The sequence below is a fragment of the Sinocyclocheilus grahami genome, unplaced genomic scaffold (genome assembly GCF_001515645.1).
Source record: "Sinocyclocheilus grahami isolate Dianchi unplaced genomic scaffold, SAMN03320097.WGS_v1.1 scaffold1078.1, whole genome shotgun sequence".
NCBI lineage: Eukaryota > Metazoa > Chordata > Actinopteri > Cypriniformes > Cyprinidae > Sinocyclocheilus > Sinocyclocheilus grahami.
In genome coordinates this window covers 83817-103266 of record NW_015506257.1, presented here as the reverse complement: position 1 = coordinate 103266, position 19450 = coordinate 83817, and the positions used below count along the sequence as shown (strand labels likewise).

Sequence of the window (19450 nt, the reverse complement as noted above, 5' to 3'; positions counted from 1 at the left end):
CACTGTTAAACTCACCTTTAATTGACGCTTTATATCATACGGATTGTGTCAAAGCAGCTTTACAGTGTTAAACAGGAAAATAGTGTGTCGATAATGCAAGAGGACAATAGTAGACAGTCTATTAGGGCTGCACGATAAATCGCATGCGATATTTAATGCGCATCTTGTCAATAAAGCCAGCTCTGTAATCAGCGGTAAATCTCCATCACGTGCGTGCGTTCACATTGAGCAGCATTTACTACACAGAGCCGTCGTTCACTGACGAGCTGTGAAAAACCACGATCATATTTTGCGCAGCTTGTCAGTGAACAACAACTCTTTGTAGTAAAGCAGCCCTACAGTCTATGAACAATAGCTCATAGACTTTGATGCATGTCCACTGTTATTAACATTGTAAATGTAGTTTTGAATATATATTATTTTATTTAATTAATGTGCATTTATAGCACTCTTCTTGGCATCAAGTTGCAAAAAATCTGCAGTGAGTGTATTCTAAATTTGATATTTTTCTCTCTTCTGAGGGTAATCAATCTGTCTATATTTCTTCCATTTTTGGGAAGTTGTGGATAGTATGGATTATTTTCTTTTCCTATTGAAGCACATGGGAACATATAAATAATGCTTGCTGTAGTTTTCCATTCACCACTGTAGACGTTTACTAAACTTTGAGAATCCCCAAAATGTGAAAAAAGTCCATTGACCACAAATATCCCTTATTTTCTCAATCCATTTTATAGTAGTAAATATTTCAATAAATACTATTAACTTAATCAAAACCCAAACTAAACAATAATGTTGCAGATATAGTTCATAGCATATAGTAGTTTGTAATAATGTATTGATGTATTACAGTCTAACATTGTTCATCTTCACACACTATTACAGAGACTGCGCACAGAGAACAGACTCCTGAAGCAGCGAATAGACACTCTGGAGAAAGTGAGTTATAAATAAGATGCAAAGCACATCATTCAAACACATCTATACACCATTATGTCATCCCATATTTGCTTATCGTGAATTGATTCATGGCTCTCCTTGTTGTCAGTTATTCTTTGGCATCTCCTTGGTATCATCAATAACAAATGTTTGAACCCACCCCATTGGGTATATCATAACTGACTTGTTTGCATGTCATTGGAAAACTTGTTGTGTTTTTTGAGGCTGGTAAGTACTGCGGTAACACAAAAAAAATCACTCTATTGGGTGTGCACATGGGTATGAAATGCTTGTCTTCATATACTAATTTCAGGCCAAAGTGGCTATCTGACAGGCTGTCTTTTGAGCTACCACCTGCAGTGGTGCATGTTGGACTATTCTGTGCTTATGTCATGCATGAAAAAGAAAGCCCATGTTGCAGATCAGTAAAAAAAAAAAACTCACCTATTCACCTTCCATCACCTCCCCGCATGGAACCTTTGTACTCAAATAAAGTACTAACTCAAATACCTTCAGAAGTTCCACATTTGTAACCCATGGCCGCGTTTGGCACACAAATATGGTAGAGCCACAGGCTTTAAAATGGCACCAATTTCTGTTGTATTCTCACCCTACTGATGCTCACACTGTCCTCTGCTTGACCTCTTTTTGCACTTTTCACCCTGTTGTGGTGTCACAATCTTGCTTTATTTCATAACCACAGCATGAACACCATGTTCAAACCATGTTCCTTTTCTACCCCACCTCACTATGACTGTTTTAAAGCTGCATTTACGCTTACTTAGTAAATGTTCATCTAAAACAGTGTCTTTGCAATGTTTTAATGTAGGGGTATGAAAAAGAACACTGTTTTCTGTCAGATCAGTCTTATTTTGTTCTGTGTTGTTAATGTCCTTTGGTCTTTCTCTTCTCTTTGCTTTTTTCCTTTATGGATTTTCTCTGTTTTTAGGAAAGTGCTTCTTTGGCAGATAGATTGATACAGGTACAATTTTCACTCTCCTCTACACCATTGAGCTCTGTCTTTCCTCTTTAAGAACCCATCAGTTCTATCTTTAGCTTAATTTCCTTGATTTGCTGAAATATCTCACACCTACTCACAATCAAGAGTAAAATAAGGCAAATGCTGCGATTTCTCACTTTAGGGAAAAGGCATCACTGTACTTATTATCTTTGGGCTGCAGTTCTGATAATTGGTGGAATACTTAATTAATCCCCCCTTTGATAGTTAAATCGAAAAGTGCTAAATCGAAACCTAAAACTGCTAACAGCATGACAGAGCTTGAGATCCAGCATTATTTTTCTCCATCCATACGTCCATTTCCACCGATTCTCCGCTCACCCCTCATCCATAATTGGTCACGTCAGGGTCAGGTGACACGAGCCCAAGAGGCAGAGGAGAACTACCTGGTCAAACGGGAGCTGGCCACGGTCAAACAACACAATGAGGAGACCAGCGCACTGCTGGAGCAAGCGCAAAACAACATCCGACAGCTCCAGCAACAGCAGCCGTTTGCGGTAAGGACAGTTCAGAGACAGTGGCTCCTCCTGGATGAGAGGCCTGCTCTACGAACACAGAAACCATATGAAAACACGAAAAATGTTTTGCTCCACATCAACGGTAGCAGCCGTTCTTGATTCATTTGGCGTTGCCTAGCAACAAAATCTCAGCGACCACAGAGCGGCGAACGACAGCTCTTGTAATGATGCTCTTTACATGCATGACTGCAGATCAGAACAGCAGAGCTGAGGTCATTTGCATGCACAACAGTGCCAAATGGGGCTTATGTATATGTAAGAGTTTGTCAAATATGAGTGTAACTTAAGCAAAGAGTCTTGAGTCACCACCATCTGTTTAATAAAATCTACACTCACAGCGGAAGGGCAGAATATGGCTCATCAATAATTAATGAGCACATGCTCAACACAGAGAAAAAGCAGATAATGTGTAATTTTCTGTGGGGAAAGTGCTGTTTTACATAATGTTGTGTTGCAATTTCATTATGTTTTAATGTAGCTGTTGGTAAAACTAGTGGAGAGAAGTTTTTTTTTTTAATATAATCTGAAGCTTGGATGAAACGTGTGGTTATATAATTGGTCAGATCAAACCACAAGAGCTGTTCAGATGTTATGTCCATAAGTATTCATTGCTAACACTGACTGGTTGACTTTTGATTGACAGAATTTTTGGTCACACAATTTCTTTGTTTTTCAATTTAGAAGGGGAACCCACGCTACTCTGAGGAGTTCATCCTGCAGCTGGAGAGGGAACTGGTACAGGCCCGCCTTCAAGAGGCAGAGTCTCAGTGCGCATTGAAAGAGATGCAGGACAAGATTCTCGACATGGAGAAGGTGGAATAACTTTATAAATTTTCTCAAGCACACATACTCACCCATTGGCAGTTGTGGTTTTCAACCATAGTGGTGCTGGTACACGTGTTAGTGTTCAGTCAAGTTCTTCAAACAGGCTACTTAGTTACATAACCTGCTCATGAATACAGATTTTTCATTATGCATGATGCAAGTTTTGAGAATATATTTTAACATCCTGAATTGAATTCAGTGTCTTGATGCCATCACAAGCTTTTTTAATCTGTCTATTGATTAAAAAAAAAATATATCCATCTCTTTAGATGGACAGGGACAATGTGGTTGGTGTTGCTGTGCTGCATTAAAGTGTGCATTAAATTGATAAAATGACCCAGTTGAGACTAGAGGTTGACCGATGTATCTGTTTTGCCGATTAATCGGCACCGATAGTTTTTTTTGCTGGAACTATCGGTTATCGGCAAAAATCCATGCCGATAGTTTTCCGGGTTGCGTCCGTTGCTGGAACGGCTGAGAAGGGTCTGCTGTCATTATACAGTACGAGAGCGGCCTCTAGTGGTTGAAATCACTGACAGCACATGCTATTTGTTTAAACACGTGATACTGCACGCTGAACAGAGCGGGAAACTTCAGACGCGGATTTAAATGCAGCCGACAGAAAATCCTGCCGTGCCACAGAGCGCCATTCACATAGTTTTCCATTAAATTACATTATATTTGTCCTGAATTGTTGTTAATGCTTCATTTATAGAGCTATAATATAGATCGCGCTTTCTCTTTCCGTTTGCTCCATTTTTTTAAACACCGAACTTCAAACTCATCTATGCCTCATTGTTCGTTCATTCTTGAAGTAAACTTGTGTCCGTTTGGTGGTTAAATAAACTGTTTTAGACCGCTGCTCGAATTGAACGCGATGCGTCCGGAGTGTGTGTGATACCGGTGAGTTCTCCTAGACTCAGCACTGCGCTTATATTTTGATTAGGTAATCATCAAGTGTTCAAGAATAGAAGTTAAAGTGTGAGAGTATACATACAATATCCATTTGTATATAATTTTAATGCTATGGCCTTTGTGTATATACTTAAAGATGTGCATCTTTAAGCATGACTGTTGAAATGAAATTGTAACTAAATTTTATAAGAGTCCATTTGTAACATTAAGCTGCGCTTTTATTTTGATTAGATAATCATCAAGTGTTCAAGAATAGAAGCAGTTAAAGCATGAGAGTATACATACAATATCCATATGTATATCATTTTAATGCTATAGCCTTTGTGTATATATTTAAAGATGTACTTTGTGTATATATTTAAAGATGTGCATCTTTAAGCATGACTATTGAAATGAAATGGTAACACTTTAAAATAAGAGTCCAGTTGTAGCATTACGATTAATGAAAGCTGTGTAATGAAAGTATTGCTCCTTGTTAGAGTGTGTTAATTTCAAAATTTTTATTATTATTATTAGTACTACTACTACTAGTATGGTTCAGTACTGTTCTTTTAATAAAGCATTATTTTAGTTTTTGTTCAGTATCCATTTTAAAAACTATAGGTTATTTAATCGGTATCGGCCAGTGTGGTCCAACCTAGCTATCGGTATCGGCAAAATCCACTATCGGTCGACCTCTAGTAGAGACCCTTTACATTGTTGCCAGAAATTCTATTTCACATATATACAGTATATATATATATATATATATATATATTAGGGATGCACCAATACTGAGCTGATCGGGCCGATACTGGTCTCCTGTACTCGTTAAAATGCCAAACGCCGAAACGCCGATACCACACAGCATGTGATAAGCGCCATATTCAGACAGAAACATCCACAACAGACAGCAGAATGGAGTTAAGGATGTCTACTATGAAGTATATGTATGCAATGAATATAACGTTAAACATTCAGTATTAACTCCTGTATAGCTGATGTGCGCGAGCTGATAAACAAAGCACGCTGAGTGGATTGAGCGCGCGGCGGTTATAACGAGTGGTTCCCTGCATTATTACAGCAAAGCGCATGATTACAGTACTAAGCCGCTGCAATGGAGCAGCTCTAATGCTATTAAATTAAAGATGATGTACCACAGAGCAAAACAGTGAAAGTAACAAAAACTTGTAAAATACATTTTAATGGGCATAATTAAGTGTGAAAATAACCGAAGGATATACAGTGAAACCAAAAATTATTCAGAGACCAGATATAATGCAGGACACTATAGTTCATTTATGTAAGTGAGGATCGCAAAATAAAGTAAACTGTGACAAATTATACCCAAAAATTCTTCATATAGTGGACTACAAGTAAAACTGATACAAATTTGGGAGCAAAAATGATTCAGACTATCAAGCTGAATTTGTTCTGACACAGTGTAACTCTGAGTTCTTGTCATATTTTATTACCATTTTCTAAACTATAGAGAATAAACTGTGATGATGTGAGAAATGTTGAAGGTGTCTGAATAAATTTTGGTTTGACTCCATCTATTTGATAAATGAAGTTAATCAACTAACATTATACATACTCTTTTGGTTTCTGTACCCAATATTACATTTTTGTTTTACAAATGCAATAAAAAATATTGGTATCGGTACTCTGTATCGTAATAATTTTTAAAATTTTGAAATGAAATGCAGCCTTGGTGAGCATAAGAGGCTTCTTTCAAAATCTCACTGACCCAAAAATTTTGAACAATGGTATAAACTTTTTCTAGCATAGACCACTTCAGTGATTTTAATGAGAGTGATCTTTACTTGGTGCAGACATTAACCCAAACCCAGTAACCTATGAAGTTAGCAGCTACTTGAGACAAGGATGTTTGGGGTCAGAGTTTGTTTCTATGGAATGATTCCAGGTCGGGCATCAGCTCCAGCACCCTGCCTGTGGAAAACTGCTTTCTGTTCATTATGTTATACAAGCACTCACTGTGCTTACTCTGTCCTTACTCTTTTGTCTATATTTTTCTCCGTTTCAGAGAAACTCATCCCTGCCAGATGAGAATAATGTGGTGCGTCTTCGGGAGGAGCTAATTGGTGTAAAGTTGAGGGAGGCAGAAGCTCTAACAGGCCTTAAAGAGCTTAGACAGCAGGTCAGAGACCTGGAGGAGCACTGGCAGGTAAATACTTGCACTCAAATAGACAGCTGTTTCATTCACAGTTTGAGAATGTGTGTATTAGCGTGTGTGTGTGTGTGTGTGTGTGTAAGCTGTACAGTGTTGCATTTTCACCATGTGCTGTTTTCATGCTTCTGTTTAACTTACAAATGTTTGAGTGAGGTATTTTGGTGTTGTGTGCAGAGGCATCTGGCGCGCACAGCGGGCCGCTGGAAAGACAGTCCGAGGAAGAATGCAGCAAGCGAGCTTCAGGATGAGCTGATGAGTGTGAGGCTCAGAGAGGCAGAGGCACAGGCTGAGCTTAGAGAAATCAGACAGAGGATGCTGGAACTGGAAACCCAGGTCTCATTCGCATGCTTGCTCATCTTTGTAGTATAGAGTGTTGGGAGTTCATGAGAAGGCCAATTTCTAAGCCTGTTTTACATTTTTTTTTATATATATTTTTTAAATTTAATAATCATTTGTTCAAGACTTAAGACAAAGACATTTGCCTGGCTACATTTACATCTTTTTTTTAGGATGTTTAGGGTGGGTAATCTGATATTACCAAAATAATTGACTACAACACAATAAAATTACACTTACTTAATTAAATGACTAAATAAATGTTTTGAGCCATGTACTGTTGGCCACTGACTTTACAGAGGAAATAAGTCAGAGAGCATAGACACATTTTTAGCCAATAGAGGGAGACAAAGTTAATGAATTTATACTCTGATGTGATTCAAGACCAAACAAAGTAGTTTCGCTTTCACAACGAAGCACACAGCATCTTCACGACATGGCTGCAGCGTCAACAAAACTACAGTGAGAATAAAAGTTGCGCCTTCTTTCTTTGCGTGAACATTTGGGCGGCGTTATGCAAATTTTCCCACATAGTGAGGAAGATATGTGGGGGCGTGTTAGAACGAGACGTTTTAGGTAAGTGTGGCTGACTCTGAACTTTTATAAAGAATATCTCTTTGGATTTGAGACTTTAGTCTTTGCAACTTTACAGATCTTCTTTATGCACCAAGAGCTTGTAACACTCCAAAGAGAAAGGAAAAATTTAAATCGCATCATATGACCCCTTTAAGTTTGGGCACTGCTTTATCACTTCCGATTTGAGTTAGGTTATTTTGGGATTATTACTATAAATTTTTTTTAATAAGAAAACTGCAAATTACATGTAGAGGTTTGTACTTATTTTTTACCCACTTATAGAATCAGATACATAATAATCAACTGCGGCGTGCAGAACTAGAAGCACGAAATCTACAGGAGCGACTGCAGGTTTTGACCAACCAGAACAAGATGTTGCATGCTGAGCTGCAGGAGACAAAACGGAAACAGGCTGAAATAGAGTGCAAGGTTAGTCACAGTCAACCCAACAGCTTGGTGCAAAAATATAGACTTTATCTAAATAGATTATATAGCATTATGATTTATGAAGTATATTTCTCTTTATTCTAGTTTTATGAGTACACCTTTTATTCTATTAGTAATCTGTCAAAATGTAAAAAAAAAATGATACAAAAAAGCAAAATATACCTCTAATTAACACATCTTCGTATGATTTGGTTACATTTCCTCATTCATGACTTAGCTTTAAATAGGGTTTAGTAGTTCCTGTTTCAGCGCTTCAGTTTGAGAGCAGCAGTAGATGCTGAGTGTGTTTCTGCTCTCAGCTAAGCATACAAAAATAAGCCATTCAATAGAAGCTGAATATACAGTATAAGTATGTTCACAGTGGTTTCATTTCACTTTTTTTTCCCTCTCTTTCAAACAGAATAAAGAAGAGGTAATGGCAGTGAGATTGAGAGAAGCTGACAATATTGCTGCCATGGCTGAGCTTCAGCAGCAGATCTCTGAGCTTGAGATTCAGGTACAAATAAGTACAGAATTCACCGCACATTACATTACAATTCAGTCCTATCACAGCTAGGGATGCAGCGATTAACCGGTTTCGCGATTAACCGTGCTTTAAAACGTCACGGTTAATTAATCGTGAAGGTTCTGCTAAACCGACTGTTTCTGTTACACGGAACGGAACTGTTGCAGCTTGCGCAAAACTAAAAAAGTTACACTAGTGGTGCACCAGCTTAAAATGACGTGCTTATCAGAGGCACGGAGGCTAATGCATATACAGATTAACTGTGACAGAGGGACCAAACAGCGAAGCTTCATTTCCACCAGAGAAATGCCTGTCAATAGTGTGGGACCATTTTGGGTACACCAAGAATGACCAGGGTGTCGTTTAAATATTGCTGTAAAAAAACTGCTGCTATAGAGCGAATACATAAGGGATAATACATGGCTAGCTGTACATTGAACGATTTTAATGCACGACGTGAAGGCAAAAACCACCTGACGCGAAGGCTACAGCTCGTTAGCTCCACATTCTGCCCGCTTCAGATCAGAGAGAGATGAAATAATGCGGTAATTATTTATTACACGGTAATGTAATTGATTATAACATTTAGCTACTTGAATTAATTAAAAGAGAGAGAGAAAGAGAGAGTGACAGTTGCCTGTGTGAATTAGCCTACCTGCATCTGTGCGTCTCTCCTGTAGGCTATTTAATCTATTTTATTAATAAAAGTCACGGGGCAGCATTCTCAAGAAGTTTGTTTCCTCCTGAATGTTTGTACACGTGCGCAGCGGGATCTCCGATCTCACAAACCAAAATAATAGACATGGTTTTCTCAGGCCACATGTAAAATCATATGAATTATTATAAAGATTATTAAAATGAATAGGCTACGTATGGATGACAGTTGATTACAATATTTCAGTTTATTTCCATCATTAGTAACAGTTTCCCCTGTGGGACAAATAAAGTATATTAGTCGTATATTTATAATAGGCTACTTCATTAACTTTGTTATTTACTACCCCTGTTGTAGTATTATTCATAAGTAAAAACCAACAATATTTTTTTTCACCATGTTTCCAAAGTCTCTACCCCAGGTCCAAAAGAGTTGTAAAGAATGTACAAACTGAAAACAAATACTTTTGCAATCTATTTCCATTTGTTATTTTCAAAAGAGAAATACTGTCATGGATGTTTACAGAGCAGAGGTCACCTTTTTTAAATTCCAATGGGAGAGATGGACTTTTGTTTGTCTTTTTTATTATTATTTTTTGCTGTATTGTTGTTTACGGTGTTATTTCTGTTTCAAAAGCCAGCAATAAATAACACTTTAATATCTAAAGAGTGTTCATATGATTTTATACATTAGTAATGTTGGGAAATGAATAAATGCATAATAATTGTCATAATCGTAAAACCGTGATTATTCCTCCGACAATAATCGTACCAACAAAATCTATAATCGTTGCATCCCTAATCACAGCCTAACACAGCACAGTCTATCTGTCCAATCCAGGACATCAGTCTCTCCATAGCACAGCTGCTTGAAGCTTTTTGTCTCTTAGCTTCTAGAATACCTATTAGATTTTTACATTTGCAATGTGATCAAATCTTTATACTGTCATAGCATTTTTGCTTGTCCACATAGTTTGGTTCTTGTGACATATTTAAACGATAGTGTGCAAATAAGGGTTTGACTTAGGGATTCTTTGTGAACTCCTTTGTGAACACAGTTCTCCTGAGCATGCAGTTTTTAGGTAAGATTGGGGTATTTATGTATAAAAGGCTCCATTCTTTTCTTTTGTTTTAAAAAAAATTTCTTGATAGATTTGGTAAGGTATTTGGTTGTTGTAATCAAATAATTTTGACTGATGTACCCAAATCCTTTATAAATAGTACACAATATATATTAGATGGCTTAAAATCACTTTAAAAGCAGTTGCTTAGTTACTGTTGCTGATATTAGTTACAAATAACATCTAAAAAAAAAAACCTATAGAATCCAATAGTAAGATGTGTGTACACTTCATGTAAATCAGTTGAAACTTACTGTAATTTATGCAGCTTAAGCATTACCGTAAATAGAGCCATATATATATGTTGACCGTGATTGAAACACAGGTGTGTTTTGATTTGAGGGAAAGATTATATTAGTAAGATTTACTGGATTAAAGTGAGAAGTGAGACAAGCGTTTGATCTTTTTGGAGAAAGCGCGTCTGAAAAGCTTGCGTTCCCCATGCAGGAAGCCAAATCATTTTAAAGATTAGGTCAGTATGTCATCAGTGCTGTTTTATATTAGTGTGGGGGTGTTTGACTTTCCTTCCTGAGACCGATATAAACTGGGCTTTTTTTGTATTCAAAACTAAATCTCACCTTTATGAGAGTGTGTTCATTTCTGTCACAAGCTTTTCTCTTCAGCACTTTCTTTTACTTTTCTATGAAGTTTGATGTTGGTCAGTCTGCATCATCTCATTTTGCTGTTTATGACAAAATCATGACAATTATGACAAAAATCATAATTGTCGATTATTCCCTTGAAATTGTAATTGCGATTATTAATTACGATTATCACAATTTACATTGAATGATGTTTATACCATTGTTTGATGCAACTGCATGCCGTATTTTTTAATATGAAAATAAACAAGCTGAAAACACTCTAACTGAAAAACTTTTAGTGCTTTTCTATAGTATTAAGCCTCAGATGTCAACTATACAGCGGATTGGTTTCTTTAAATTATAAAAAAGTAAAAATATGAATGGTATTATAATGTTATACTAAAACTAAAATTAAAATAATGGGAAAAACCCTTAAGATAACACGTAGAAAGAAAAAAGCGCATCTTAAGCACGCAGAATAACATAAGTGGACTTTGAACGATTAATTGACGCTTTGAACGATTTACGTAATTGTGGCATCCATAATTGTAATCACTATTAGAAGTTCAATTAATTGTGCAGCCCTACTTTCCTAGATGTAACTTGAGAGTGTTGTATATTGCTACATGCGTGTGAGTGATTTTTTTTTTTTGTGTGTGTGCTGAAATTGCATCAGCTTGCTATTTATCAGATTAGACAAGCATGCTCCTCTCAGGCATGTGCAGCTCTTAGCTGTGGTTCTGTGGTTTTGGCTACCTACATACATGGTTTTTACCCTGAGGGCTGTGGGCAACAGATCTGGCTCACCATATTTTAATTCACTTTTAGGCTGTTGGCAAAAGACAGTGAAGATGAGAATGAATGAAAGAAAGAAATAAACTGCCCATGAACACCATCAAATAAAAGCTCATTTTCATGATTGAAATCTATTTTAATTTAGGCAGATAAAGTTAATAAATGCAGTTATAAGTTCCACACAATGTATTTATTAATGCTGTTAATAAATTTATTTTACATTATACATTCTGTTCTGTGTTTACAAAGAAACTGTTTAAGGTGGTTTGTAGCTGATAGGAATCGATCAGATCTGCCCGTTTATCAGTAAATCATGATGGACACCCTCATTATGGTATTTAATATATACTAAACAAGCACAGCAGTTTAGCAGCCTCATTACGCATTTAAGATTAAATCCATAAAGTGCTGAGCGAAATTGTATTGTTTATCGCAGGCTCAGAGTCGTGCGTTTTGTTGTGTGTTTTAATGCAGTTTTTGGAAATAGTCTTTTTTTTTTTTTTGTGCAAGTAAACAGCGCTGTTGCAAATTTACGCTGTTTTTCTTCCATAAAAATTGCCACATATAACAGTTCCACAACCAAAAATAATATTAAACGGCTATAAATATTGATTGATGGGCCTAATTTAAATATGTTCTGAAGCATTTCGAAATTGCATCTCTATTCATCATTGTTACCGATTTAGCACCAAAGCGATAATTTATTCGCTCACCTTTCGCCCACTCTTAACTTGACATGTCCCATTGCTGGAAAATATAACACCATGATGTCACCATGTATGAGTATGGTTTTTATTTTCAGTGGAAAGATCCACTATAAAGTGAATGTACAGGTCTGTCTGACACCAACACACTAACCCAACTCCCCAGCATACAGGAGATGTAGACACCTTTCTGAACACCCACACAACGTTTCAGAGCCGAGTCTGTTAATAGTTATTGTGACTGACATGCAAGTAAGACTGAATGAAGCCTTCACAACAAAAATGCAGAGCATCAGCATTACTCCTCCTCTGCATTATGATCTCTTGTCTAACTTAGAGTGGCGTGAAGTGGGTTTTTTTTTGTTTTAACACCTAGCTGAGCTCAGGGTTGAAATGGCTGCTTGCATGGCCCATGGGACCACAGCTTAGCTATCTTCATTACTAGATGAGAAACCACTTCCTATCAGGCAGAGAAACACATTGAGCTATAATCAAAGCTCACATTTTGCGTTATGCTTTGCTGCTCAGCATTCATATGATCTATTGTAACAGAGTGATTTAGCTTGGCAGATGCATGCATAAACGTGAACAAAGAAAGAGCAATAGAGAAATCTCAGTACTATACTAATGCGTTGCTGCAGAGAGGAACAATGACACTTGGTAGAAGAGTTTCAAATCACCAGCATCTGAAACACTGAAGTGACCGTTTTTGTTGCCATGCCAACCTAATATAGAACAACAAATGTCCTGATCATTTTATAATTTTAATTAAGTATTCATCAGGATATGTGACTGTTGGAGGCATTGCGTTTTGTTTGAACGTTTTAACAAATACACAGTTTCTAGTCAATATCTGATCTGCTAAGTTCATTGTAAACTTACAGGTAAAAAACATTAAATAGAATATTTAAAATTTTTACATTTAGCATTCATCAAATGTTAAAAAGGAGCAGTGTCACAACAGCGTTTGTTCCGTCAGATAAGAATTGCTCAATTTCACGAAGTAAAATCTTTCACAGAATCAGGCCAACAGTTCAACTCTAATACTACAAGTTCATTAGCATCATCATTTGATCGAGTCATTGTGGCTCAGTTCTGTTCTGCTTTTTTGTGTGAAACGGTTATGCTGTTTACCTGTTGCTTGTGAAAACATAAAAAAAACAGTTAACTCAAATCTTTGAACTGAACAAACAGTGGATATGCTCTGTTTTTAGGAAAATGTTTTAACTCATTCTGAATGTATTTTGGCTTCTGAAAAGTCGTTTCATTTTTTACATGTAAATATATTGTCATGGAAGGCTTTTTTTTCGTTTAAATAATTTAATGCAGTCAGCATTACACTACAATTGATATACAATTGTGCTCATAAGTTTACATACCCCTTGAAGAATATGAGAAATAATTGTAAACTAATGTGTTAATAATTTTCACAAAATAAGAGGGATCATGAAAATTGCATGTTGTTGTTTTTTTTTATGTAGTAGTCTTGAATAAGCTATTTCACATAACGGATGTTTATATATATTCCACAAGACAAAATAATAACTGAATTTGTAAAAATGACCCCGTCCAAAAGTTTACATACCCTTAAATCTTATTACTGTGTGTCATTTCCTGGATGATCCATGACTGTTTTTATGTTTTGTGATAGTTGTTCATGAGTCCCATGTTTGTCCTGAACAGTTCAACTGCCTGTTGTTCTTCAGAAAAATCCTCCAGCTCCTGCCCATTCTTTGGTTTTCCAGCATCTTCTGCATATTTGACCGCTTTCCAGCAGTGATTGTATGATTTTGAGATCCATCTTTTCACTCTGAGGACAATTGAGGGACATAATTACAAATGGTGAAAACATAGAAGGCTACACGATGCATTAAGAGCGGGGGTGTAAACATTTGAACAGGATGATGTGTACATTTTTCTTATTTTGATTAAAGATCATATTTTTTTCATTTAGTACTGTACTTCAGAAGCTACATAAATACATACATGTTTCCCAGAAGATATACTAATGCGTTGCTGCAGAGAGGAACAATGACACTTGGTAGAAGAGTTTCAAATCACCAGCATCTGAAACACTGAAGTGACCGTTTTTGTTGCCATGCCAACCTAATATAGAACAACAAATGTCCTGATCATTTTATAATTTTAATTAAGTATTCATCAGGATATGTGACTGTTGGAGGCATTGCGTTTTGTTTGAACGTTTTAACAAATACACAGTTTCTAGTCAATATCTGATCTGCTAAGTTCATTGTAAACTTACAGGTAAAAAACATTAAATAGAATATTTAAAATTTTTACATTTAGCATTCATCAAATGTTAAAAAGGAGCAGTGTCACAACAGCGTTTGTTCCGTCAGATAAGAATTGCTCAATTTCACGAAGTAAAATCTTTCACAGAATCAGGCCAACAGTTCAACTCTAATACTACAAGTTCATTAGCATCATCATTTGATCGAGTCATTGTGGCTCAGTTCTGTTCTGCTTTTTTGTGTGAAACGGTTATGCTGTTTACCTGTAAAACATAAAAACATAAAAAAAACAGTTAACTCAAATCTTTGAACTGAACAAACAGTGGATATGCTCTGTTTTTAGGAAAATTCATTCTGAAATTCTGAATGTATTTTGGCTTCTGAAAAGTCGTTTCATTTTTTACATGTAAATATATTGTCATGGAAGGCTTTTTTTTCGTTTAAATAATTTAATGCAGTCAGCATTACACTACAATTGATATACAATTGTGCTCATAAGTTTACATACCCCTTGAAGAATATGAGAAATAATTGTAAACTAATGTGTTAATAATTTTCACAAAATAAGAGGGATCATGAAAATTGCATGTTGTTGTTTTTTTTTATGTAGTAGTCTTGAATAAGCTATTTCACATAACGGATGTTTATATATATTCCACAAGACAAAATAATAACTGAATTTGTAAAAATGACCCCGTCCAAAAGTTTACATACCCTTAAATCTTGTTACTGTGTGTCATTTCCTGTGTCATTTCCTGGATGATCCATGACTGTTTTTATGTTTTGTGATAGTTGTTCATGAGTCCCATGTTTGTCCTGAACAGTTCAACTGCCTGTTGTTCTTCAGAAAAATCCTCCAGCTCCTGCCCATTCTTTGGTTTTCCAGCATCTTCTGCATATTTGACCGCTTTCCAGCAGTGATTGTATGATTTTGAGATCCATCTTTTCACTCTGAGGACAATTGAGGGACATAATTACAAATGGTGAAAACATAGAAGGCTACACGATGCATTAAGAGCGGGGGTGTAAACATTTGAACAGGATGATGTGTACATTTTTCTTATTTTGATTAAAGATCATATTTTTTTCATTTAGTACTGTACTTCAGAAGCTACATAAATACATACATGTTTCCCAGAAGATAAAATAAGGACAGTTTACCCTGATCATCCAATTCAAAAAGTTTACACCCTCCAGCTCTTAATGCATCGTGTTACCTTCTTGAGCATCAGTAAATGTTTTCACCTTTTTTAATTATGTATGAGTCCCTCAGCTGTCCTCCGAGTGAAAAGATGGATCTCAAAACCCAAGTTTTTAGTGTTTTATTTGATTTTATTTGTTTTAATAGTTACTATCATATACTTGATAGTATCCAAGAAGGCGACACTAGTCTAAATCGACAAGAACAGAATTGAATTCGGAAGAACAGATTTTCAGATTTTCTGGGTTCACATCGACTACACCATTCAGTTGTACTGGGGGTACTGAAGTGAGGAAGCCATTACTCAGACGTTTGATGTCCCTAGCTGCAGCCTGCCACCTGCTGATTTCATGCAGCTGAGTGTTAGGAAGTCAGCTAACTGCCTTTCCCTTATCACAACACTATGGGGGAAGGGGGAGAAACCTCAAGAAAAACACAAATTCTTGGAAGAACACTTTAAATCCCTCGGCATCCCCATCCTCGGCCTATCAGAGGGCTGCAAGCACAGCCGAACGCAGACCACAGGAATTGAAAACACCTTTCCTTGTACTGTCTTACCTCAGTACCGCTATAACACACCCCTTTCTGCACCTCTTCTCCTTTTTCACTCACGCCGTCCTGTGTGGCTTGCCATAACTTCCAATACAGAGGAAAACGGCTCTTTGCAGCATGTTTGTAGCATGTGTTTTGATTCCCTTTTTAACAGGTGTGAATGTGGAGGGTAAACATGTTATGTAGTGTGTACATGTCTGTCCGATACCGCAGCTCCCCCAAGGCATTCAGCAGCAGTGAATAACACAACAGCATTTATAGCCTCACAATCTGTTCACATATATGTAAACCAATATGGCCACTGCACTCACACTTACTTCTTAAAGGGATAGTTCTCTCAAAAATGAAAATTGTCTATTTCTTCACCAAACCCCGTTTGACATGCTTCTGTGGAATGCAAAATGTGAATAAAAAAAAATATCTTGGCCACTTCTTTTAGAATAAGAAAAATGAATGGGGACTGAAGCAGTCAAGTTTCAAGATGATGAAAAAGCTCCATTAAATCATAGTGGAAGTATTTGTGTGCTTTATTACACCAATTTAACCATATGATAGTTGTGTGTAAGGACCAAAATATAAATCTCTTGACAATATTGACAACTGCCCTAGCTTTGTGCCACGTTGATAGTGATAGATGTGAGTCCAATACGTGAAGGAATCATTCTTGTTGGTCTTTTTAGTGAATCGGTTGATACAGTTTCCAAAACTGGTCTCACCGATTCATTTACAAAGTGAACTGATCTGGTTCTCGAGTTCAGCTCTGTGAAGCAGTTACCAACCAACTGAAGACAAAGACTTTGAAAATGTTTCCACACTAGTCATATGGGTTACTTTAATGGTACTTTATAGGGTGCAGAAAAGAGCAAGAAATATAATGAAATTGTATCCTTTTATCCACGAAAGAGAGTAAGGCTGATGATACACAGGGCACATTTTTGAGCAATTTTGCCGGGCGACTTTTTTTGAGCAATGTTTCTTGGGCACTTTCCCATAGAGACTGGGTAACAAATTTCTGTCTGGATACTTTAGATCAGTCGTGGACCCTGTGTCTAACCTGGTTGCCCGTTGACGGGCCCGACGGCAACATTGCTCAAAAAGTTGCCCGTGTATCATCAGACTAAGTCATGCAGATTTGAAACAATGTGAGGTTAGTTAAATGACTATGCATAAACTCATTTTCAAAAAACCACCTAGGTGGTTTGCATGTTGATTATAAAAATAATATGTATTTTTCTTTCATTTAGAAAGAGGAAGGAAAAGTCCAAGGTCAGCTCAACAACACAGACTCCAGCCAGTACATCCGAGACCTCAAGGATCAGATAACAGATCTCAAACATGAGGTAATGTCCATGTGTTTCTAGACATTTTTGAGTATTGTTTTAAAGCATTTTTAGACTATGCACAATTTAAAATAGACAGAATAATAATAAGGGCATCAGCTTGGCCACCAATGTCTTCATCTGTGAATGCACGAATAAAGTATAAATTAACAGTAACACTTTACAATAAGGTTCATTAATTAATGTTCATTAATGCATTAACATTAACTAACAATGAGCAATTCATTTGTTACAATGAGCAATTAAATTTGTTTAGTATTTATTCAACTTTGGATTGCAATAATGCATTAGTAACTTTTTTCATTGTTAGTTAACTAATGTAGTTAACTAATGTTAACAAATGGAACCTTATTGTAAAGTGTTATCCAATAAAGTTTGAATAAACATTGCAAAAAAAAATTTAAGGACAAATTTTTTAAATGAAAATATTGCCTTGATGTATCTTTGAAGCAGTAATTACACGTGTAGTTTTGTGCACACCCGGAATGGTTTGTTATGAGTCTTAGTGTCAAAATCTACTTGGTAGCTGTGATGTTTTACCCACCCATGAGATGCGTCTTTTCCTGCCTGATGTATGTTTTTGATCTTTACTATTTGTTGTGTGGTTCGCTTATTTTTCACAAGCTTTATGAGGGTTTTGAACAGATTTGTTAGTTTTTCACAGGCTTTTTTTTAAGTGTTAACTACGCCCTGTGTGTGGGCTCTTCCTGCACTTCAGTTTGCCCGCACACACCCCGTCACACTCTTAGCGCTACACCTATCCGCTCACAGGTGCTGTTATAACCACCCCAAAATCTGTTCTGTCGACCCTGGGTTTTAATAAAGTGTCTGGACCTCTGGTAGAAGGTTGCCCTCATCAAATGTTCGGGTCCATTAATCAAGAGAACAGACAGTTCTTAAGTAGACCAGTGGTGGACAGATACAACAAGAAATGCATACAGAAGTTTCAGTGAGAAATTTTCCCAGTTTACGTAGCATTACCTTGGCTCTACACAGTCATTGGAGATGGCACACTAAAATAATTTTTGAATAATAAGTAGTGAAATCTAGAATTTTGTAATAAAAATTAAGGTTTAGTACTCATTTGTTCTCTAATAATTATATAATAATAATTATAAATATAAATAGACAAAGGAAAAGGAAAAAAAAAAACCCCGCTTGCGTTTTAGAGCCTTCCTGTTTGACCCGGAACTGTTTTTGATGCTCAGGGTTAAGACTCTCTTAAAGGAACACTCCACTGTTTTTGAAAATAGGCTCATTTTCCAACTCCCCTAGAGTTAAACAGTTGAGTTTTACCATTTTCGAATCCATTCAGCTGATCTCCGGGTCTGGCGGTAGCACTTTTAGCTGCAGCTTAGCATAGATCATTGAGTCTGATTAGACCGTTAGCATCTTGCTCAAAAATGACCAAAGAGTTTTTATATTTTTCCTATTTAAAACTTGACTCTTCTGTAGTTACATCGTGTACTAAGACTGACGGAAAGTGAAAAGTTGCGATTTTCTAGGCCGATATGGCTAGAAACTATACTCTCATTCCGGCGTAATAATCAAGGAACTTTGCTGACGTACTATGGGTGCAGCAGGCGCAATGATATTACGCAGTGCCTGAAAATAGTCCCCAGCACACACCCTGTGCAAGCAGGTGGTCACGTTGGTTATGTTGACGGAAGTTAGCCTATTTTCAGGTGCTGCGTAATATCATTGCGCCTGCTGCACTCATGGTACGGCAGCAAAGTTCCTTGATTATTACGTTGGAATGAGAGTATAGTTTCTAGCCATATCGGCCTACAAAATAGCAACTTTACATTTTCCGTCGGTCTTCGTACACAATGTAACTACAGAAGAGTCAACTTTTAAATAGGAAAAATATAGAAACTCTTTGGTCATTTTTGAGCGAGATACCACCGGTCTAATCAGATTCAATGATCTATGCTAAGCTACAACTAAAAGTGCTACCGCCAGACCCGGAGATCGGCTGAATGGATTCGAAAACGG

The 19450-nt window shown here is 36.7% G+C and overlaps 1 protein-coding gene across 5 annotated transcripts in view; it reads left to right on the top strand.

Moving 5' to 3' along the window:
- The window catches only part of LOC107566483 (ecotropic viral integration site 5 protein homolog), a 72623-nt gene that overhangs the window by 39405 nt on the left and 13768 nt on the right, over nucleotides 1-19450 (top strand). For 2 of the 5 annotated variants that reach the window (XM_016251945.1, XM_016251948.1), the window contains 8 exons: nucleotides 886-939; nucleotides 1889-1921; nucleotides 2305-2454; nucleotides 3157-3288; nucleotides 6242-6382; nucleotides 6563-6721; nucleotides 7583-7729; nucleotides 8148-8243. In XM_016251945.1, coding sequence (XP_016107431.1) covers nucleotides 886-939; nucleotides 1889-1921; nucleotides 2305-2454; nucleotides 3157-3288; nucleotides 6242-6382; nucleotides 6563-6721; nucleotides 7583-7729; nucleotides 8148-8243 — 912 coding nt within the window. Of the gene's footprint in view, nucleotides 1-885; nucleotides 940-1888; nucleotides 1922-2304; nucleotides 2455-3156; nucleotides 3289-6241; nucleotides 6383-6562; nucleotides 6722-7582; nucleotides 7730-8147; nucleotides 8244-17359; nucleotides 17583-19450 lie in introns of those variants that run through there. The other 3 variants (XM_016251949.1, XM_016251946.1, XM_016251947.1) reach the window with 3 other exon arrangements.